At 34.9% G+C, this 21,981-nt stretch overlaps 1 protein-coding gene across 3 annotated transcripts in view; it reads right to left on the minus strand.

Moving 5' to 3' along the window:
- Nucleotides 1-21,981, minus strand: part of GSK3B (glycogen synthase kinase 3 beta) — a 280,899-nt gene that overhangs the window by 78,046 nt on the left and 180,872 nt on the right. For all 3 annotated transcript variants that reach the window (XM_037836235.1, XM_037836228.1, XM_037836219.1), the window contains 2 exons: nucleotides 14,653-14,783; nucleotides 10,999-11,105 (listed from right to left, as the gene is read on the minus strand). In XM_037836235.1, coding sequence (XP_037692163.1) covers nucleotides 10,999-11,105; nucleotides 14,653-14,783 — 238 coding nt within the window. The remainder of the gene's footprint in view (nucleotides 1-10,998; nucleotides 11,106-14,652; nucleotides 14,784-21,981) is intronic.

Here is a 21,981-nt window from a genome sequence, read left to right on the forward strand (position 1 = left end):
AGTTGAAGGATTTCTTTAAATATTTTGGATATTAAGCCTTGACTGGATATGTTTTGCGAAATATTCTCTCTCATCGTGTAGGTTATTGTTTTACTTTCATGATAAAGCCCTCTGAGGAACAAAAACTTTTGATTCTGATGAGGTCCCATTTATCTATTTTTCTATTGTTGCTTGTGCTTTGGGTGTTATAAAGTCTAAGAAACTGTTGCCTAACACAAGGTCCTAAAGATGTTTCCCTACATTTTCCTCTACAAGTTTCACAGTTCTAGCTCTTATATTAAGATCTTTGATCCATTTTGAGTTGATTTATGTATATTCTGTGGCATAAGGGTTCTCCATCTTTATTTTGGAAATGGAGATTCAGTTTTGCCAGCAACATTTGGAAAAGACTATTGTTTCCCAATTGAGTGATCTTTGCCACCTTGTCAAAAATAAACTGGCCATAAATATGAGGGTTTATTTCCCAGCTCAAGGTTCTATTACACTGGGGTATATTTCTGTGCATGGGCCAGCACCATGCTGTTTTGATTACTGTGACTTTCTGTAGTAAGTTCTAAGATCAGTTCTGAGTTCTCCAACTTCATTTTCCTTATTCAAGATGGCCGTACCTATCCAGGTACTGTTACTCTTCCACATAAATTTAAAGATTGGATTTTCCATTTCTACAAAGAAGGCTGTTGGAATTTTGATTGAGATTGCATTTATCTATAAATTCCTTTGGTTAGTACTGACATCTTAGCAATATTTAGTCTTCCAATCCACCAACATGGAATGTCTTTTCATATATTTAGGTATTCTTTGATTTCTTTTAGCAGTGTTTTGTAGTTTTCTGTTCACAAGTCCTTCACATCCTTGGTTAAATTTATTCCTAGATATTTGATTCTTCTGTAGTTGCTACTGTGAATGAACTTTTTTTTAAAAATTTCTTCCTCCAAATGTTCACTGCTTGTGTATAGAAACACTATTGATTTTGGGGTGTTGATCTTGTACGCCGCCACTTTGCTGAATTCATTTATTAGCTCATGGAGCTTTTTTGTGGGTTTACCAGGATTTCCTATAAATGAGACAACATCTGCAAAAAGGGAAAGTTTTACTTCATCTTTCCCAATTTAGATAACTTTCATTTCTTTTTCTTGCCTAATTAGTCAGTAAAGAACTTACGGTACAATGTTGAATTGTTCCTGATCACAGAGCTAAAGCTGTCAGTCTTTCACCATTAAGTAAGATGTTAGCTGTGGGCTTTTCACAGATGCCCTTTATTATGTTGAGGAAATCTACTTCTATTCCTAGTTTTCCAAGTAATTTTATCAAGAAAGGGTGTTGTGTTTTGTCAAGTGTGTTTTCTGCATTGACTGAGATGATCACATGGTTTTTGCTTCATTCTGTGAACATGGTGTATTACAGCAATTGACTTTCTTATGTTGAACCAACTTTTAACACCAGGGATAAATTCCACTTAATCATGCAGCATAAATTCCCTTAACATGCTGTTGGATTTGGTTTATGAATATTTCATGGAGCATTTTTACCTCTATATTCATAAGAGATATTAGTCTATAGTTTTCTTCTTGTGATATCTTTATCCAGCTTTTATATGAGGGTGATATCAGCCTTGAAGAATGAGTTACAGAGTGTTCCCTACCCTTTTTTGGAAGACTTTATGCAGAACTGGAAATAAGTCTTCTTTGAATGTTCTGCAGAATTCCCTATGAAGCCACCTGATCCTGGGCTTTTCTCTATTGAGAGGTTTTGGTGACTGTACCAATCTCTTTACTAGTAATTGGTTTGTTGAGAGCTTCTATTTCTTCTTATGTAAATGTTGGTAATTTGCGTGTTTCTAAGAATTTGTCCATTTCATCTAGCTTATCTAATTCATTGGCATACAGTTGTTCATGGTGTCATTCCACTCTTAAAGTCATTTTTATTTCAGCAGGATCAGTAGCCTTGTCCCCCTTTTCATTTCCGACTTTATTTGAATCCTCTTTTTTTTTGCAGTTACTTTTATTGATCTTTTCTAAGAACCAACTTTTGGTTTTGGTAATTCTATTGTTTTTTTTGTTTGTTTGTTTTCTATTTCATTTATTTCCAGTCTAATCTTAGTTAGTTCTTTCCTTCTGCTCACTTTGGGTTTAGTTTGCTCTTCTTTTTCTAGTTCTTCCAGTTCGGGTTAGGGCTCTCATTTGAAGCCTTTCTCTTTTTCAGTGTAAGCATAGAGCTATAAATTTCCGTCTCTGTGCTGCTTGCATTGCATCCCAGAAGTTTCAGCATACTGTATTTTAATTTTCATTTTCTTCAAGATATTTTCTAATTTAGCTTCTGATTTCCTCCTTAGCCCATTGGTTGTTTAAAGAGTATGTTGTTTTAATTTACACATATTTGTGAATTTTCCATTTCCCCTGTGTTACTGATTTCGAGCTTCATTCCATTGTGATCAGAGAATATCCACTGGATAATTTCAATATTTTTTAATTATAGCAACTTGTTTTATGACCCAACAGATGCTCTATCCTGGACAATGATCCATGTGCACTCCAGAAGAAAGTGTATTCTGTTTTCGTTGGGTACAATGTTCTACACATGTCTGTTAGGTCTGGTGGGTTTAGTGCATCATTCAAGTCCTATACTTCCTTATCTACTGACTAGATGCTCTACGGATTGAGAGTGGTGTGTTAAAGTCTCCTACCATTAATGTAGAATGGCTGATTTTTCCCTTAAAATTTTTCAGAATTTGCTCCATATATTTTGGGGCTTAGCTATTAGGGGCATATATATTTATAATTGTTACATCTTCCTGTTGAATTCTCTCATTTATCAGTATATAATGACCATCTTTGTTCCTCATAACTGTTTTTGACTTAGAGTCTATTTTCTCTGATATTAGTACAGCCACCCCAGCTCTCTATGGTTTTTACTTGCATGGTATGTTTTCCCCCCGATATTTCCACAATCAACCTACTTATATCTTTTTTACTTTAAAGTGAGTCTCTTGAAGACAGCATAGTCGGGTCATGCTTTTTTATCCATTCTGCTATCTCAGCCCTTTGACTGGAGAGTGTAATCCATTTGCATTTAAAGTCATTGCTTGTAACACAGGACTTTCTTCTGCCATTTTGCTATTTATTTAGCCTCTGTAAATCTCATACCTTTTTTGTCTCTTACTTCCGTTAATGCCTCTTTTATATTTATTTGATTTTTTGTGTTGTACCATATTGAATGCCTTCTTACTTCCATCTGGATAAATTTTTCCTTGTCTATATATGTTTTCCATGTGGTTACCATGGGGTTACAATTCAACATCCTAACTATATTAACAATCATAATTGGTTTGACACCAACTTAACTTCAATAGCATGCACATATAATTTTCCTATACCCGTTTCCCCACCATTTCTTTTGTACCTCTTACATGTATATCTTTGTACATTCTAAGTCCAAAACCACAGACTTATCACTATGCTTTATGCATTTGCATTTTAGCACCTGTAGGAAGTAAGAAGTGGAGTTACAAACCAAACAATACAATACAAAAATATTAAAGATCTTTATTTCTTTATGCTGCTTTGAACCACTGAATAGTATCCTTCAGTTTCAGTCTGAAGAACTCCCGTTAGCATTGCTTGCACAGGAAGTCTAGTGGTGATCAACTTCCTCAGCTTTCATTTATCCGAGAATGTCTTAATCTCTCCCTCATTTTTGAAAGAGAGTCTTGACGGATATAAAATTCTTGGCTCACGGTTTTTCTTCACGTATTTCCATTAAGTATTTCATCCTAAATCTTGCCTGCATCGTTTCTGATGAGAAACTGGCACCCAATCTTACTGGGACTCCCTTGGTAGCATATTGCTTTCCTCTGGAAGCTTTTAGAACTCCCTACTTGTCCTTTGCATTTGATGGTGTAATCAACATATGATGGGGTGTATTTTTCTTCATGTTTATCCTGTTTGGTATTCTCTAAGCTTCTTGGATGTGCATATTCATGTCTTTTGCTAAGTTTCGGAAGTTCTCTGCCATTATTTCTTCCATTATTCCTTCTGCCCATTTCTGTTTCTTCTCCTTCTGGGATTCTTATGATGTATATATATATTGGTGCAGGTGATGATTTCCCATAACTGTCTTATTATTTTTGCTTTTAATATTTCTATTTCTGCTCTTCAGATTGATTCATTTCAAGTGCTTTGTTTTCAAGTTCACTGATTCTTTCTTCTGCCAGCTCCAATTTGCTCTTGAAACCCTCCTGGGCATTCTTCCCTTCAGTTCTTGTGATCTTCAACTCCATTAGTTCTGCTTGGTTCCTTTTCAAAATTTCTATCTCTTTACTTAGACTCATAGTGCTCATTCATTGTTTTCCTGTTATCCTTTAGTTCTTTCTCTGTACTTTCCTTCACCCCTTTAAGCATATTTAAGCAAAATTTTTAAAGGCTTTGTTCAGTATGTTCACATTCTCATCGTCTATGTTTTTTTTTTTTTTTTTTCCAGATTTGTATTCTCTTTCTCTGGATTGGCCTTTGTTTCCTGTTTCTTTTTCTTTTTTTTTTTTTTAATTAAAAAAAATTTTTTTAAAAAGTTTTTATTAAGATTTATTCACATACCATACAATCAGCCAAAGTATATAATCCATTGATCATATTACCATCACACAGTTGTTCATTCATCACCCCGAACTATTTGTTTAACATTTTCCTTGTACCAGAAAAAGTGAAAGAAGAAAAAGTAAGAGTAAAAACAGAACACCCAAACTGTACCCCCCATCCTATTTTTCCTTTAGTTTTTTTTTTTTTTGCCCCCATTTTTCTACTCATCCATCCATACACTGGATAAAGGAGAGTGTGATCCACAAGGCTTTCACAGTCACATTGTCACCCCTTGTAAGCTACACTGCTATATAATCGTCTTCAAGATTCAAGGCTACTGGGCTGTAGTTCGATAGTTTCAGTTATTTACTACCAGCTATTCCAATTCATTAAAACCTAAAAAGAGTTATCTATATTGTATGTAAGAGCGCCCACCAGAGTGACCTCTTGGCTCCTTTTGGAATCTCTCAGCCACTGAAACTTAACTTCATTTCATTTCACAAACACCCCTCCCCCCGTTTCTTTGTCTTGTACGCTTTTTTGCACACTGCACATTTTAATATTTAAAAATGTTAACTCTGGGATTTACTCTCTGGGATGTCTGTTTCTTGGTTTTGTAACCAGCTGGCGATAAGACAAAGATTTTCTTGGGCTTCAGCCCTCCTATCAGGAAGGTCTACCCAAGGAGAATGCAGTGTGTAGGGTTTTCCCTGTCTTTTTGGGGCTCTGTTTTGTCCCAGACTTTTGCTTGTTACTTGTTTTGGAGTTCCCCTGTTTGCAGGAGTTTGGTTGTCCCATCTGCTTCCCAGGGGACAGACACCTCCCTTCTTCGGGCATTCGACTCTGACAGGACTTTGTTCCAGACTGTCTGCCTCTACAGTTTTTGACACTCCTTTTTGTTGTCTCACACTGCTTTTGCTTGGAGAGCAGATTCTGGGAGCAAGGTCACCCCAAAAGTGACTTCCCCAAGTCATTCTTTCCCAGCCATGGACCCATGATGGGGGCACATAATGGCTTCAGGACAGGTACCAAAATCTTCTCCAACAGCTCCCCAAAGCTGAGCTTTTCCTGGCTTGCCCAGCAAATGCAGCCCTTCTGCTAACTGTCCCATGCATCCCTGGGGAAGTGATGCATCTTTAAATGTCCACTGCCTTTGCCCCTTTCCAGGGGAGAGGTGATACAAGCAGTCAGTACCTTTTTCTGGGGCATGGTTAAAACATGGCTGCTGCCACCTTTGTCTGGGGTGGGATGAAACAATAGCAGACCTCAGAGCTGGGACCCAGTGATCTGAATTTGCTAATCAAAAGTCTGTGATCAGTTTCCAGCAAGCCCACCCCTCTTCTTGGGGAAGAGGATTTTTCCATCCCTTTTTGTCACCATCAGCTAGCCAGGGACTGGACACTGCAGCGGCCTACTACTAGCATTGAGGATGGGTGCCAGTTGCTACCTCATGGAGAGAGCAATTTACAGCTTTTTCCTGAAATGTATCTGCCTTTTCCACCCTCTCTTCACTGGATGCAGAACAGCGTTCTTCTGGCCTCTGCAGTTTCAAGATGGTTGTTCCAGACAGTTCCTGCCTGTTTAATCACTGTTTCGGTGAAAGCACTAGATCTTGGAGCTCCCTAACTTCCCTAGAAGTCCTCCAGACTTTTAATGTTACAAAGAGTACAAAAAAGTTCACTGTTATACAGCTTTCAGATTATACAGTGGAGGTAACCTTTAAGAAATTAGAACTTGCCAAGACTATCTGTATTAGGCTGGACTTTCTTCATATAGTTTAACCAGAACAACATAACACAACAAATGAAATGCAGAAGAAAATATGAGATTCCAGCTGTTTTCCAGTAAGCCAGACAGATGTGTAAACATGTAATACAATGCCAGTCTTCTAATTTTTTGCTTTGTAAAATAATGCTATTTTTCATTAAAAATGTTAAACTGTAAGGCATTTTTTATTTTAAAATGAATAATTCAATATTTTAAAATTTTCTTAGTTTAATTTATAATATGGTAAATATACATATAACCCACACTATAAAAAGCTCTTTGGAATCCTCAATAATTAAGAGTGTAAAGGGGTCCTGAGACCAATATGTTTTAGAATCTCTGCTCCAGAGGATAATTATTATTTTCATCTTTGACCAAAACCCAACACTGCAGTCTGAGCCTCTGCCTGGCCCCTTGTAACAAAATGCAAATGTCATTCATTAAACACAGGCTATTTTGTCCATAAATATTTCAATAGACTTACCCATGTTTAGCTATTTTCTATCTGTAAGGTATAAGAAACATATGATGGGTTACAATAAATTTAGAATTAAATTTCAAGATGATTCCAGCATATTGATATGCAGAATCTTCAAACTTAGGGTGGTGTTATTTTTGTATGAAAGGCTGAAATAGATTAAATAATAGAGAAGACTGTTATGCAACTAGAGTTTTTAGAAATTGCTATATAATTTTTTACTGCTATTAAAATGTAACGTTTACTTTTAGATTACTAATCAAGTTCTCCTATTTTTCCTTCAAATCTTTTATCTAACCTTTTCTCATAAATGTTAGTTCCTTTTCTCATGCCATCCCATGTCTTAATCCCTTCCCACCTGACATAACACAAGAGCCTCCTATCTGACTTCTCTGCCTTCATTGTGTCACCTTTCTCGATCCACTCTATACAATGCAAACAGAACAAATTTTAAAAAGGGGCTGCTTTTTTTTAAATCTCTCCCCTAATGAAAAACCAAACCTGACCCTGTCAACCTAATTTCATCTGGTTTTTGGGAGAAATCATAGGAATAAACAGCCCCACAAAGTGACACAGTTACCAAACGTGAATTACATAGAATGGTCTTTCTTAGAAAGCCCATTCCAGTCTACCTTCCTATCCACATTTTACTGATTCTTTAAAATTTAGCTTAAGCATCACTTCAAGAAACCTTACGTACTGTAGCCTCAGTGTCCTCTACACAGCAGTCTCAGTAATTGTTGGTAAGCAATAATTACTTGCTCAAAATTTTTCTGTCATTAATTTTCTATGCTAAAGTGATACAAAGTGTGGAGGGCAAGATGATCCACTGGAGTATAAGAATAAAACATTAGAACCTCTATCAAGATTTATTTTCCATCCCTTCAAAAAGAAATTAAACTACTGCATCTTAATATACAGAATGACAGTAGCAATATATATAATATAAATATATATATATGAGTTTATATGCATACATATATAATATACATGTACACTGAGGAGGATGTGTGAAAATTTTGACAGATAGGATATGCAATTTCTTCACAAAAAAGTTTGGAGATCACTGGTCTACATCGCATATTTTTGTGTTTTTCCCTACAATTTCTAACATTTACCTTGAATTGTTATCTATTTCATATATTTGACTTACTGCCCTAAGAGAGAGTATAGTATTTTTATGTTTCCCATGGAACTTTGGGCACAGTGCTGAGCAGGAAGTAGTCCTTCAAAAGTGAATGGAACATAACATCACACCTTGTTTTAACTGACATCAATTACATATTAAAAGATTGCATCCATATGCCATAATCAGTGAATCCACCTATGCTTTTATCCATCTAATAAATAAATGCTCTTTTTGTACAAGATACTATGTAAGGGTCTAGGGATACATCAGTTAACAAGATAGGATCCCAGCCCTCCAGGATCTAATGGGGGAGGGTGCAAATAAAAATTAAAAACTGGTAAGTACTATGGTAAAAACAAACAGGGTGCTGAGATAGAAAATAATAACGCATAAAGGGTAGAAAATTATACTTCTAGAGAGTAATCCGGGTCTTCCTCTTCAAGGAATTAACACACAGAAAGGCGTAAGTAAAGGGACTGAGCCAGGAAAGAGCATGGTTAACTGAGGGAACTGAGATACTAGTAAGACTGAAATATAACGTGAAATAAAATTTGCAGTAGTTGAGACCAGAGGTATAGGAACTAGTTTAATAATGGACAATCTTTTAGACCAACTTAGAGTGTTTGCATTTTATTTTGCAGTAGAAGTAGAGTCTATTTACAAATTTTATTATTATTTATTGTTGCCATACACACAAGTAGATGTCAGTGGACAAAGAGACAAGCAAGCTAGAAATACATGTTTTCAAGATACTACTGATAGGATTTGTCGTGAATACACAGGGGGAGAGAAAGGAAGGAATCATGGGTGATTCTTTGGTTTCTGGCTTGAACAAATGGGTAGATGGTGATATTATTTACTGAGGGAGCAGAGGCACATGAAATGATGATGCGAAACAGGTGGGGGAAGGACAGTGGATTCCTTAAATGACTTATTTAAAGTTATAATGAATATGAAGAAATGGACTTCATTACCTGTCAACATGGTTTTTTAAAATAACAACAATGTTCTGTACTGGACCTTGAATATAAAAAGTACCCTTCTCACTAGATAAGAACTATACCTTATCTCACTGATACATGATATGTTCTACTTATCACTTTGAAGTGATAATTAGATTGTATGACCTGGGACAAGATACTTATCCTAAGATCAGTTGCGTCATCTATAAGATGAAAATAGTAATACTTACATCTCATATAGTTGTGTTGATGTTTAAAATAGGGGATAAAAGTAAACTGCTGAGGACAGTTAAGTTATAACTTCCTAATTATTTAGAAAATTTATGCCAAATCTTTCCAAGAAATAATGAGAAATGAATGCAAACCAAAACATATGCACATAGTTGGAATGCATTAATTTGCTGAACTCTTAATTATCAAACATATCTTATTTATCTCTCATAGTTCTCAAATACATGCATATAACTGAATTGGATTATCCATTCTTATGCAGGTGGAGATGTTCTATATGAGGGTATAATCTTGACCATGATACTTCAGGAACTTTAATATCCTGGTTCTTAGAGCAATAAACTTTTATCAAATATCTGCAGGAGTGTGGAGATGGGTATCATGAAGACAAGATAGCTAAAGAGAGCCCCTGAAATGAAACCTGGAACTGTATGCAAAGGCAGACCTAAAATCATAAAGTAATAATACATGCCCCTAAGACCACTTCAGTCCAGCAATACAGCTCCAGTTTAATCCTGGAGAGTCTAGGACTATCCTACTGTAAGTTATCTCTTTGTCACCACAACAGAGAGTCTATTCTAGGGGATAAACTATCTCTGGGTATCTTCATTACATCCATTATTTAAAGTGTGTTACTTATATCTACTTGAAAGAAATTCTGTTTGTAATACATAGATCTAAGTGACTAGAGTTCTATGTAAAAATATATTCATAAATGTGTACTTAGTATACTTAAGCTTGTACAAATGGTAGGTTTGTGTGAAAATGCTAGTGGGTCCAATGTAGTGGGGATTATCCCTAAACGGCTCAATTAGTTTTGCAAAGCCAATCAACTAAAAAAGATATGCATTGGATAATAAACAAAAGTGTTCAGTATTACAGACCAAAATCTATACATGGTCTATTAAAGGTATTAACACTAGCATCCTCACATACAAAACAAAAGTTTAGGGGTCTTTATCCATTTTGTACATATTAGAAAAATTCTACTTGTATCATAAAAACAAAATGGTCCAAAATCTGCTTTTCCAAATTCTTCTGTTACTTTTTTTGTCGGGGGAGTGGGGAGATGGGAGGCAGTATTTATATGATTTTGTTTCAAGAAATTCCCTTCAGGGAATCAATGTGTAACAGTACAAAATTTTTGGCCTCCACCTGCACACCTGGCCTAAGGTTGCTACTCATCTATCAGCTTTTTATTCATGCCCAGCTGATCACGCTGTCTCTCCTCACTACTAGCTAGGGGCTGAAGAGTCATGGGGAAAAGGCGAGGTCAGTGAAAAGTAAAGCAAATTATCTCAATTCAGTTTCCTCAGTTACTAAACGTTTCTGGTGAAGACTTCTATAGAATCAGTGAACTTAGCCAAACTATTAAGGAAAAAGTCAGAATTGCTGCTTTTATTTTTTAAAGCTGACTTGAAATTAAATAAACAATTAAGGCAGCATAGTAGGAATATCAACAATATGGTTGCCTTGTCACTTTTATTATAAACTTAATAGAGGCAAATTATCTGATGATCAAACTCAGAAGTGAGTATTTCAGATGGATTAAAAGAAAAAAAAAGGAAAGAAAAGGCGTATTTAGGATTTATTTGAAATTTAGTTAAAAACAATGTATCCTGCAATCATAAAGGAACTGCTTTATTATTCCATCTAATAATCTAAGACACTTAAAACTAGAAAAGAAAAAATTTTTAAATTCTATACATTTTTGTATATCAAACTTTTGAGAAAAAAACATTTTAGGGTACAACCATCTTTATATTTAAGTGATAGTTTAGGTTAGTAACAATAGCTAAATAACTAAAAACAAGATGCAATTAATAATTATAAGACATTATATTCAGATTCAGTACTTACCTATACTAGAGGTATAATCAGTGGCTCCAAAGATCAACTCTGGTGCCCTATAGTACCGAGAACAGATATACGAAACATTGGGTTCTCCTCGGACCAGCTGCTTTGCACTAATAAAAAACAAACAAACAAACAAAAACAAAACAGAAATTCTTTAGACTAAATCTAAACCTTTAAAGGACCTACACTGTTATCATTCATAACACCAACTGTTTATTGAAAATTCACATAATTCTAATCACAACATACAAAAGGAAAATGGGAACTATAACTCTGACATCAGAAATTTATAATTTTATCATATTAGTTGTGGAAAAAGAGTAATTTAAAAGAAAGCATTTGTGAACTGTCACCTAAGGAAAAAAAGAGATAAGTCACAAAAGGGTTGACAGTGATTTCTTCTGATTCTCTGTTCCCCAAATTCTATAGAAGGAAGGGCAGAAGAGTAAGAGGTCCCCTCCTCCAACCAAAAAGCATGACAATGTTCCTGGATGATAATAAAAGAATGAATAGTCCCCACCCAATATGATTTCTTTTTAAATGGTCAGAAATTGGTCACTTGCAATTTGACTCCTGGCTCAGTAAATACTGCAAGGCTGACAGGTCCAATTTATTTTATTTCTCCACCATCTTAATCAGCTTACTAACTGTCTAAGCATTTTTACAATAAATTGAAAAAAAAAGCAGGTCCACTCCTTTAGGGCAGAGATGATTCATAGCTCATGAATTTTAATTCTAAGTTTAATTAGATGTTCTCCTATTTCAACAGTTCTTCCAAAATACTTTGTAGCATGCATTTGAAACATTAAAGTTAATTAAAATCAATTTCTTTTCATATGTCCCTCAAGATAAGTTGAAGATACATGAAAATATAAAACTGCTGTAGAAGCTAACCATTTTAACATATGATTACTAATAAATATAAAAATAAATACAAGCAACAATATCAAAATAATTTCTTAAAAAAAGGTAAGTGCAAAGAAAAGCTAAGAAAATTCTGAGGTAAAGGTACAGGAAAACTGTAGATAGATGAAAGAAGTCATAAATGTTTAAAATCTGGGCTTACTTTCATTTTTTTCTAGTCATTGATGACTCTAACCTTAACCCCTATTCTTCCTTCATAAAGAAAGGAATGGGTGGGGAGTTTCACTTTTTAACCATCTTCCCAAGTACTGACACACAGCAATCATTTCATAAATAAATATTAAGCCCTCACTTGGTTTTTAGGCATAACTGGTAATACCTTTCTAGCTTATAAAGGACATCTTTTTTTTAAATTAACAAGATAAATTCCAATGATATAGTCAGAAAATTCACTACAAGATACAGGTAATACTGGAAACATTGTAGCCTGAAGATTCCTTTACTACTTGATGGAGCTACCTTCTTTCTTTTACAGGTGAGGCTAGGTATAACTTGTGGGCAGCCCAAGGGCTGAATTATATAACCCACTGCCCAATTAAGTGATCAATGAAACAGTCCACCTAGCCCTTCAGCTAAGCCCTGGCCCTGTTACATCCTGTAAAGAACTATTAACAAGAAAGTAATACTGTTTTGTTTAACCTACCATCAACCTGGCACCTAAGAGTCTCAAGTGTCTCCTAAACCCTACTTGCTCAAATCCATTTATTAAAAACAAAAACAAAAAGGGTAGTTGTGTTATCAAAGGGTTTTTTAAAATGAGCTATTACCATATAAGAAATCCCTATTCCAAATTTATTAAACTAGACATATTTCTAGGTCCCAAAAGAATGGCCCATGGCACCTGTGTTGTGACACTATGGTGAGAACAGAGACTCCACCAAACAACCTGGTGCCTCATAGCTTTTTTTTTTTTTTAATTCAGTTTTATTGAGATATATTCACATACCATACAATCATCCATGGTGTACAATCAACTGTTCACAGTACCATCATATAGTTGTGCATACATCACCCCAATCTATTTTTGAACATTTTCCTTAAACCAGAAAGAAGCAGAATAAGAATAAAAAAAAAAAAAGTAAAAAAGAACACCCAAATCACCCCCCCCCCCCATAGGTTTTTACAGTCCATACCAGTCAGTCACTGCCAGTGGGAAAGAAACCCCATAACAATAAAACTCTGATTTGGGCAGTCTGTCCTACAGAGTGTAAGGAGTAGTGCTTTGTTTCTAGAATCAAATGAATGTTTTGATTTTCTATCCTTTATCCTTTCTGTTCAGGGGACAGGGAAAGATTTATAGCCTGCAAAGTAAGTTGGATCCTATGATTTAGGAAACAGTAAAATGGGGACAGTCTAAAAGAGGACGCCATTGTTACAAAATTAATTCTTGACAAAGCAGATGCACATGTTTATTTAAAGATCTCTCTTCTTTCAAACGACAGCCTGTGGAAAATATACCCAATATAAAAACCCAATGTTTTAACTGTGCAATTATATAAAAAGATATCACAAAGAGGTAGGAATATAGATATTAGCAAGGGTAGGTCAAAATGTAATTTAGAAAGAGCTGAGATGAAAGGTAAGAATTTATAAGAAGGATGAAAAAGAATTAAATTAGAATCCAAGTTATGTGGTGATATCTTAGGGCCTGAGAGAAGAGCGATTATTGTAGATGACTACACCAGAGAGGAAGTGGGAGAGCAACTGCTTGAGTTACAAGGTTATAGTGGCTTGACTCATATTAAAAGGTTACATCAGAGAGGCACAAAATACTGAACACTATGGAAATGGAAAGGATGAAGTTCTACCACAGACACATGGTATATTACCAGGAATGAGTGTTAAGAGAGCAGGAAGTGTGCTGGAATTTACATAAAAGAAGGGAAAAAAAAAGATCAAATTACAGAGGGAAAGGAAGAAGACACTGCTATTAGACTTTTTACCTCATTTCTTAGTTGTGGTTAATGCTGAAGTTATAAGGATATACAGCAATGGCCAATAATATTTTTAAAATGTAATTATCATCAAAAAAGGAATACACAGATAATAAATTCAAAAATACTTAAGTACAATTAACAAAGAAAAGCAGTTTCCCAACTACACAATACTCCCAAAGTTTCCTTTCCAGGGGGCAATCAATGTCATGGGTTTCTCATGTATCATTCTAGAAATAAGACATGCACACACATGAATATATTTGTATACATTTCGTCATATACTGTATTTTTTATTACTATTGGAGAAGTTGTAGGTTTACAGAAAAATCATTGTTCCGTGTATTTTTAAAACGTAAAAGGGAGCATACTATATTAAAAAGCCTTGACCTTTCTTTTTTCATGTAATATTTATTAGAGATCATTTCATAGAAAGCTGCCTCCTCCTTTTACATGGCTGCATGTGTTACATGCACGGTACAAATATGTAATTTATTTGGTCATTTTCTGATGGACAGACATTTAAAAACAATACAAAAATAAAAGTCCCTGTATGTACATGAGTATTTCTAAGCAAATAATTCTTAGAAGTGAAATTACTATATGAAAGAGTATACACTTTTATAACTCTGGAGGAATTACCAAAACTATCCTCACAAGGGCTGCACTAGTTTATGCTCCTTCCATAAGGATAAAGTATTTACATTAACATTATAAAAAGAATAGTATTTAAAAGAACTTATGCTCGGAGGAGGGAAGGGAGGGAAAGTGGAAGGAAGGAAACAGAGACCTTGCTTACCTTCCAAAGTCACAGAGTTTTAAGACAGCCGTATCAGGATCCAACAAGAGGTTCTGTGGTTTAATATCCCGATGGCAGATTCCAAAGGAATGGATATAGGCTAAACTTCGGAACAGCTGATACATATACAACTGAAATAAATAGTAAAAATTAACTGAATACATCCTATCCCAAACAAATCAGAATCCTTAAGCAGTAAATAAAATAACAGATTCTCAGAACAGAACAAATGATATCCTGGGGGATATTTAGCACTCAGTCAATCTTCCTTTAAAAGGTTTCACATCATTTCTATATGAATTAATTAATTAAAATGTTATTAACCGTTTGTTAATTCTCACTGTCCTATAATAACTTTTAAAAAGCAAGCTTTACAACACGCTTCATAACTTTTTATCTTTCTAATATCTCACCATAAACCTGCTGAGATGGGCTTTCCTTTTTTCAAACACAGATGAAAAATTCAGAGAGGTATGCCAAATCATATGACTAATAAATAACAATGTTTAAAGTAAAATTCAAGTCTGATTTTAAAATCATCATTCCTTCTACTATATCAGGCTGTTAAATGTAAAAAGAATTCCAGTTCCATCTTCAGAATAGTATTTATAATATTTTTCCTGAAATGTCAGCCTCAGATGTTATTGATACAGAGAGGTCTAGGAAAACTCACAGATGAACTGAGAAAATATATTATCAGTGGTATAGCAGATAGAATTATGTACTCCAATTTAGACACATTCTTAATCTAATCAACATGCCTGTGGGTGTGACACCATTGTAAATAATATGCATTGAACATGTTATTTTAAAATTGAGCTGTGGCCAACTGAAGCAGGTTGGGCCTTAATTGGGATTACTGAGAGCCTATATAAACAGAAGAAAATCAGACACAGAGAAATCCACAGGAAGGAGCTGGAAGCCAGAAGCGAACAGAACCCAGAAGAGAAAGGAGAAGACATTGCCATGTGATACAAGCCAGGATACAAGCCAAGGAATTCCAAGAAGCAGCAGCAGCCAGCACCAGAATGGTACAAACTTTGAGGATAAAGCATCGCTTTGCTGATACCTCAAATTTTGGACTTGTCCTAGCCCCAAAACCGCGAGCCAATAAATTGCTGTTGTTTAAACCAATCCATTGGGTGGTATTTGTCATAGCAACCTGACAAACCAAGACATTCTGGTAGAAGTATTGCTACTCTTCCTAATAATAGCTTTCAGAAATAAGCAGACTTTAAAATGCAATTTAAAAACAGACGCCTAGCAGACTATTAGTATCACCAAAAAGATTTTTTTTTTTCAATTTTATTACAAAAAAAGATACACTTCATGGAAGAATAAGATTCTTGTCTTGGGAAGAGAGGGACTTTGTGCAAAAAGTTGAGTATACCTCAAAGCTTCTTTTTATCCCAAAGTCAGTGTTCAGGTTCACTCTTTCTGAATTACTCACCTTCTGACCTCTAACCCAAAGTTATACACCATGGAAAGAATTTTTGAAATGATTCAAACCAAAGATATAAGTGTCTTGGTAAAAAAAAAAAAAAATTAATTAATTAAAAAGTCAAATGAAGCAGTGATTTATGGCACCATATTTAGAGGTATTACTAAGACTTAGGTTAATTAAAGGTAACATGAAATCTATTCTTCAAAGAGGGAGGATGAAAACTGCAGATAGTTGAATTTCAGAATATCCTTGTTAAAATGGAAATAATGCTAGAATTTTTAAGCCTTCTTTAAAATGAAGCATGACGTAAAAATGTACAGATTTAAGTTCTTCAACAAGATCAGCATTTTGGCATCTAATTTAGATATCATTACTATTTTAGTTTCCCAGCTGCTAAAACAAATACCACACAATGGGTTGACTTAACAGCAGGAATTTATTGGCTCATGGTTTTAGAGGCTAGAAGGTTTGCTTCCTCCCAGGGTTAGTATCTTCTAGATGCCCAGCAATCTTTGGCATTCTTCGGCTTTTCCATCAAAAGGCATTGTACACTGTGGTGCCTTCTCCTTTCTCTTCTGGGTTCTGCTGACTTCCAGTTTCTCGCTGATCCCCATGGCTTCTCTCTCCATCTGACTTTCATTCTGCTTATCAAGGACTCCAGTAATCCAGATTAAAGTCCAACTGATTCAGTTGGGCCACATTTTAACAAAAGTAACATCCTAAAAAGATCTTACTTACAATGGGTCCACACTTAACCAGAATGTGGACCAAGACCAAGAACATGTCCAAACCGGGGTACATAATTCAATCCACCACAATTACTTTTAATTTTTTGAAAGCTTCATAATTCTATTACTGTATCATCAGTCACAGGATCATTCTTCAAGTCCTAAAGCATACTCTAAGAGTTTAATTCACAACCACTAAAAAAGTGATCTCCCATAAGAAACATGAGTGAATAGGTATTAATTTACTAAAGGAGAGATCTTATCATCTGACAGGCTTTCAATGTCTAGGTCAGTAAGAATTAGTGAAAAAAGTTTTCTTTGTCAAAATGTGTATGTGTATGAATGAGGTTAATTTTGAGATGTCATTTCACTGTATTTCTTCACCTGAAAAATCTTCCTCTAGTCTGTTCACATCATTATCTTTTGAAAGTCAGGATAAAGAAAAATACAAGCAATTGTGTATGTCTCTCTTCGCTTGTTTATTCTGTAAAAATATTACCTATAAAAAAACTGAGAGGCTTTCTACAATAGGAAGGTAGCAACGAGAATAAAAAAAAACTTATGTGCATTATAAGCGCTTGGCAACTATTAATTTATTTAATCTCATTTAATAACTATGAAATAGGTATTATTACTACTTCCATTCTACATATAAAGTAACTGAGGCACAGAGAGGTAAAGCAATTTTTTCACTACCACATAATTAATCTTCTGAGGTATCCAGGATAAGTATACCTTTTCTTTCAACTATGACTTATTTTGCCATTATTCTATTACATAAAAGTGCAAATTTTTAATCATTAAATAGCTTGTTCACTAAGCAATAGACTAGAATGATAAACTTTTAGAAACTCAAAGATATTCTGAAATTCAACAAACTTATTTAACATGTACTAAAGGCCAAACCAAGTGTTTCCCACCTGTTTGTGACATTTAATTTTTGCAATCACTGAGATATGCATTTTTCTTCTTTTTTTTACAAGACAGGAAACAGAGAATCCATAAGAGTAAGTAATCTGACCACAGTTAGAAAGTTATTATCAAATCTAACTCAACTTCAATGACTTTTCCTCAATGTGGCAACCATTTAAAATAAATATAATAATCTTGTTTATGATCCATAAAAATGGATTTAGAATCTATTCTTTTCAATTAGACAAATATAAATTCACAACCATTATTTGCAGGCATCTGTTTTGGAGTTGCATTTTAAAACCCACTTAGCTCTGAAAAATCCTCATCAGAGAAAAGCAAACATGCTTAAAAACTTCCCAACCTTAACATTAACTATTGTCAACGACTAAGTAACCAGCAGTATAAAAGCAGTGAAAAAACAATCACACAATAAGATTGTAACACAGAATATAATCAATTCTCACAGAAAAAGTGAAAGTCAATCACAAGCCAGAAATGCGGTTGTCATTTTGGTAATGTGTATGACAAACAAGCCCTTGTAAATGGGTGAAGTTCATCAAAGCAAGAGTTACATTTTTAACACATTTATTTCCATCTCCCAATCCAACTATTTTTCACATAACAGGATTACAACAAAACTGCATTGAATGAATAAGTGAAAAACATCAACTCATAACTCATGAGTTCCAAACACTGTTTGCATCTTTTCAGACCCTTAAATATAAGAAAAGATTTGTGTCTCAAAGAATAATGTACAGCTCTAACACTGGAAAGGCTGTGGCTAAATAAAAGAATCACCCTTTCTCCCACAATGGGGAGAAGGAGGGCTAGATCTTTCTCTGTATTCCAACTTCAAAACATACACTAATTTTACTTTCTTTTTTAAAATACAGGGAGCCAGAGATCTACTCCAAAAGTATGCTGGAAAAATATGTAAAAAGTGAGGAGAAAAACCATACATCCACTAAGAGGAAATGGGCTAAATGAATTAAGATACACCCATAAAAATGGAACAAGATGCAGCAGCAAAAAGGAAGGCAAAATATCTTTATGTTAATATGGAGTGGTTGACAGGATATATTTTTAATTAAAAAAGCAAGGTAGAAGAAAATTCATATACTATGTAAGCATTCATCTAAAAAGGCTGGTGGAACAAATAATATCTAAATATACATACATACATTTGCTTATTTTAAAAAACAGTAGGATAAACTATACTTTTTAATAGTTAACTCCAAGGGAGGGAAAGAATAGGGTACAGGGAACAGAGATAAAACCTAAATTTCTTGGTTTGTAAATTTTACTTTGGAATCATGTAAATATTTTACATAATTATACAAATAAAACTAAATTTCAAAAAAGCTATTTATAATAAAAGTAAAATGAAACAAAGTTTGAAGGAATGACCACACAGAGAAGAATATTTCACATTTCTTTTAAACAGGGAAGTCTCACTATTCGTCCCTAATGAAATTTACCACAGGGATAAAAAGAACTACAAAACACCTTAAACTATTCTTAGTTATTGGTGTGCTGGTACTGTTTCTCTTAAGACTATTGTATGTGGAGTGCGGGAGAGAGAAAGTAAGTAATTTGCATTCTCATTGAAAAATGGAATTATGAGGATAACAGAAAGGAAACTGATATAAGATCATTGTAGTTAAGTAAAAACCCACAGTTCTGAATCTTAAATGGAAGTACCAGTATGAACTCAACATGTGTTTTGATTTTGGGAAAAAGATACATTTTATCTTTGAAAAAAATACCCCCATATTTACTAGCTGTGTCAACTAAGACGACCTAGAAACGATAATCAACCCTGTGGCAATCAGCAGCCCTGGCATCCAAACTATGGTCTCTAAATACCATTTCCACTAAAAAGAACAGTCTCCTTGAAGAAAAGGCTGAATCCAGGTATGGAGAAAAAATGTGTAAAGTGAACCTGGAATACTCTGTCATGTTAGAAAGTAAATCTATCAAAGAATATTAACACTCATACAATCTACTTTAAAAACAAACAATAAAACAGCCTCACTGGTCATCTTTGGAGGATGCTAAGAAACCAACTAATTATTACAAATATTGGTAAGTAAACAGTAAGAATCCAATATATATCCTGTCCTCCTTATATATATATTATCTCACAGTAACCAAACAGTAGATGTGGGAAAATTTCTCTTTATTGAAGTATTCTAGCTTATAAATGAAGCAGGAAAACTAAAATTTGAAATCAACATGTTGTATTACTTGATGAATAAATGTGTTTAGGCAATGCAATGATCATAAATGGCCACCAACGTCAATAAAAGAAAGACATTATGTTCTTCCTTATGAAAGCACACAACACAACATACAAAATAGTCCTAACTCCTACCAAACATATAAATGTATATTGCCAATTATCTAATTACCAATTTATAGGAAATACAGAAGACAGAGGAACATGATAACCAAACCACAAAAATGCAATCAGCAAAGTCAAGATTGAGAAACACTATAGGTAAAAAGACTAGATTTCTTTAACAAGTTTAAAAGAGCAAGAAAAAAAACCTAAACATTAAAAGACACATTAGAGAAATGCTAGCCAATCACAGCATACTGTCCTTCCTTGGATCCAAATTCAAACAAAAGAAACTTAGAAACAAATAAGACATATGAGAACATAAACATTGGCTGACTGGATAGCTAAAAATGGTAATGGGATAATGTTTATTTATACAGGTACAGCAAGGATATGATTCTGCCTTTCTAAAAAAGCCCCTTTGTTTATATATGTAAAATGAAATAAAAATGATACAATAATATATACGATTCACTTCAAAATAAACTAAGGGAGGAGGTGGGGTAAGATGGTGACATAGGGAAGTAAGGAATTTAGTTTGTTCTCTAAAGCAGCTGGTAAACAGCCAGCAACAACTAGTAAATAGCCGGGGACAACCGCTTTGGGGACAAATGTGACGGGAAACACATTACACACTGTATGGAATGGGTGAAAGGACCAAGACCACACATAGAACTGTAAGTTAACGCACCCCCCAAATGAGAGAGACTGGTGTCCCTCCCCTACTTGCATAGCAGGCTGAGATGGAAAACTTCCCTGTGGGAAAAAGAAGCAGTCTCTACTAGGAGAAAGGGAAGGTAGCTGAACCAAGCTCCAAATGCAGTTTTAATTAACAAATACAAGCTGCAAGCATAGATAAACCAGAAAAAGCAGGAAAGGAACTCTAAGGTCTCTTGTGGCAGAGAGAAGGCAGGAGTGATGGGAAAAAAAATAAATTAAAAATAAAAAAAAACAGAGGCTCTTGGAGTTGGCCAAGCTCAGGTAAAAGGGTTGTGCCCCAAGAAAAGGGCAACCATAGACAGAGCTGGGTACCAACTAGAGTCAAACTGGGGGTCTGGGGACTGACTGTGAAAGAAGGATTACTTTTATACTTTTTCTTTTTAGTCTTTCTTTTGAAAAATAATTCTAAGTAGCTCATTCAAGAAAGCCTCAGGTTATGTTCAATTGTCAGCACTGAACCAGGCAGAGTTGGAGTTCAGATAGGTCTGAGATAGAAAGTAAGGAATTCAGTGAAGGAGAAAATTCCTAACGGCCATATCTACCCCCCCAAAAAGGGGGAGGCAGGGCACAGCTCAAGTGGTGGCTATCCTTCAGAGAATTCAGACTCCAGGGGTGGGGGTAGGGGGTGGGACAGAAACAGCTTATGCTAGACTTCTGACTCACCCCTGGTCTAAACCACACCATTGGTAAGGACACGGTGTGCTGAGAATTAAGGGCACAACACCTCTTTACACTGGTGGGGAGCTGCGCACTGACAAGTGCCACCTGCTGGGTAAGACAGGAAAGGCACAGAGTCTAGAGGTTTCACAGGAGGATCCAACAATCTGCTAGGTCTCATTCTCAGGGAAACATGATAAGGATTACATCCTCCTCCAAAGACCTGGGCCTGTCTGGACTAGGAAAATCTGATTGGGGTTGATCATAACTAGGTAGACCCTCCTCCTCCAAAAAAAATAAAAAGTTCCATATAAGCAAAAATCAGAACAACAGAAGCTGAAAAATTCTAATCACTTAAATAAAAGCTATGCTAGAGGTCTACAATAAGTTGAACTGAATGCCAAAGAACAGATAGAAAACAGAGCCAACAAACAAAAATACTAGGTAAAAGAGTACAAATGACCACTAGAATAAACTAATCAAGAAAACCAGTTACCTAGACACCAAAAAAAATTACGAGTCAC

The sequence above is a fragment of the Choloepus didactylus genome, chromosome 1 (genome assembly GCF_015220235.1).
Source record: "Choloepus didactylus isolate mChoDid1 chromosome 1, mChoDid1.pri, whole genome shotgun sequence".
NCBI lineage: Eukaryota > Metazoa > Chordata > Mammalia > Pilosa > Megalonychidae > Choloepus > Choloepus didactylus.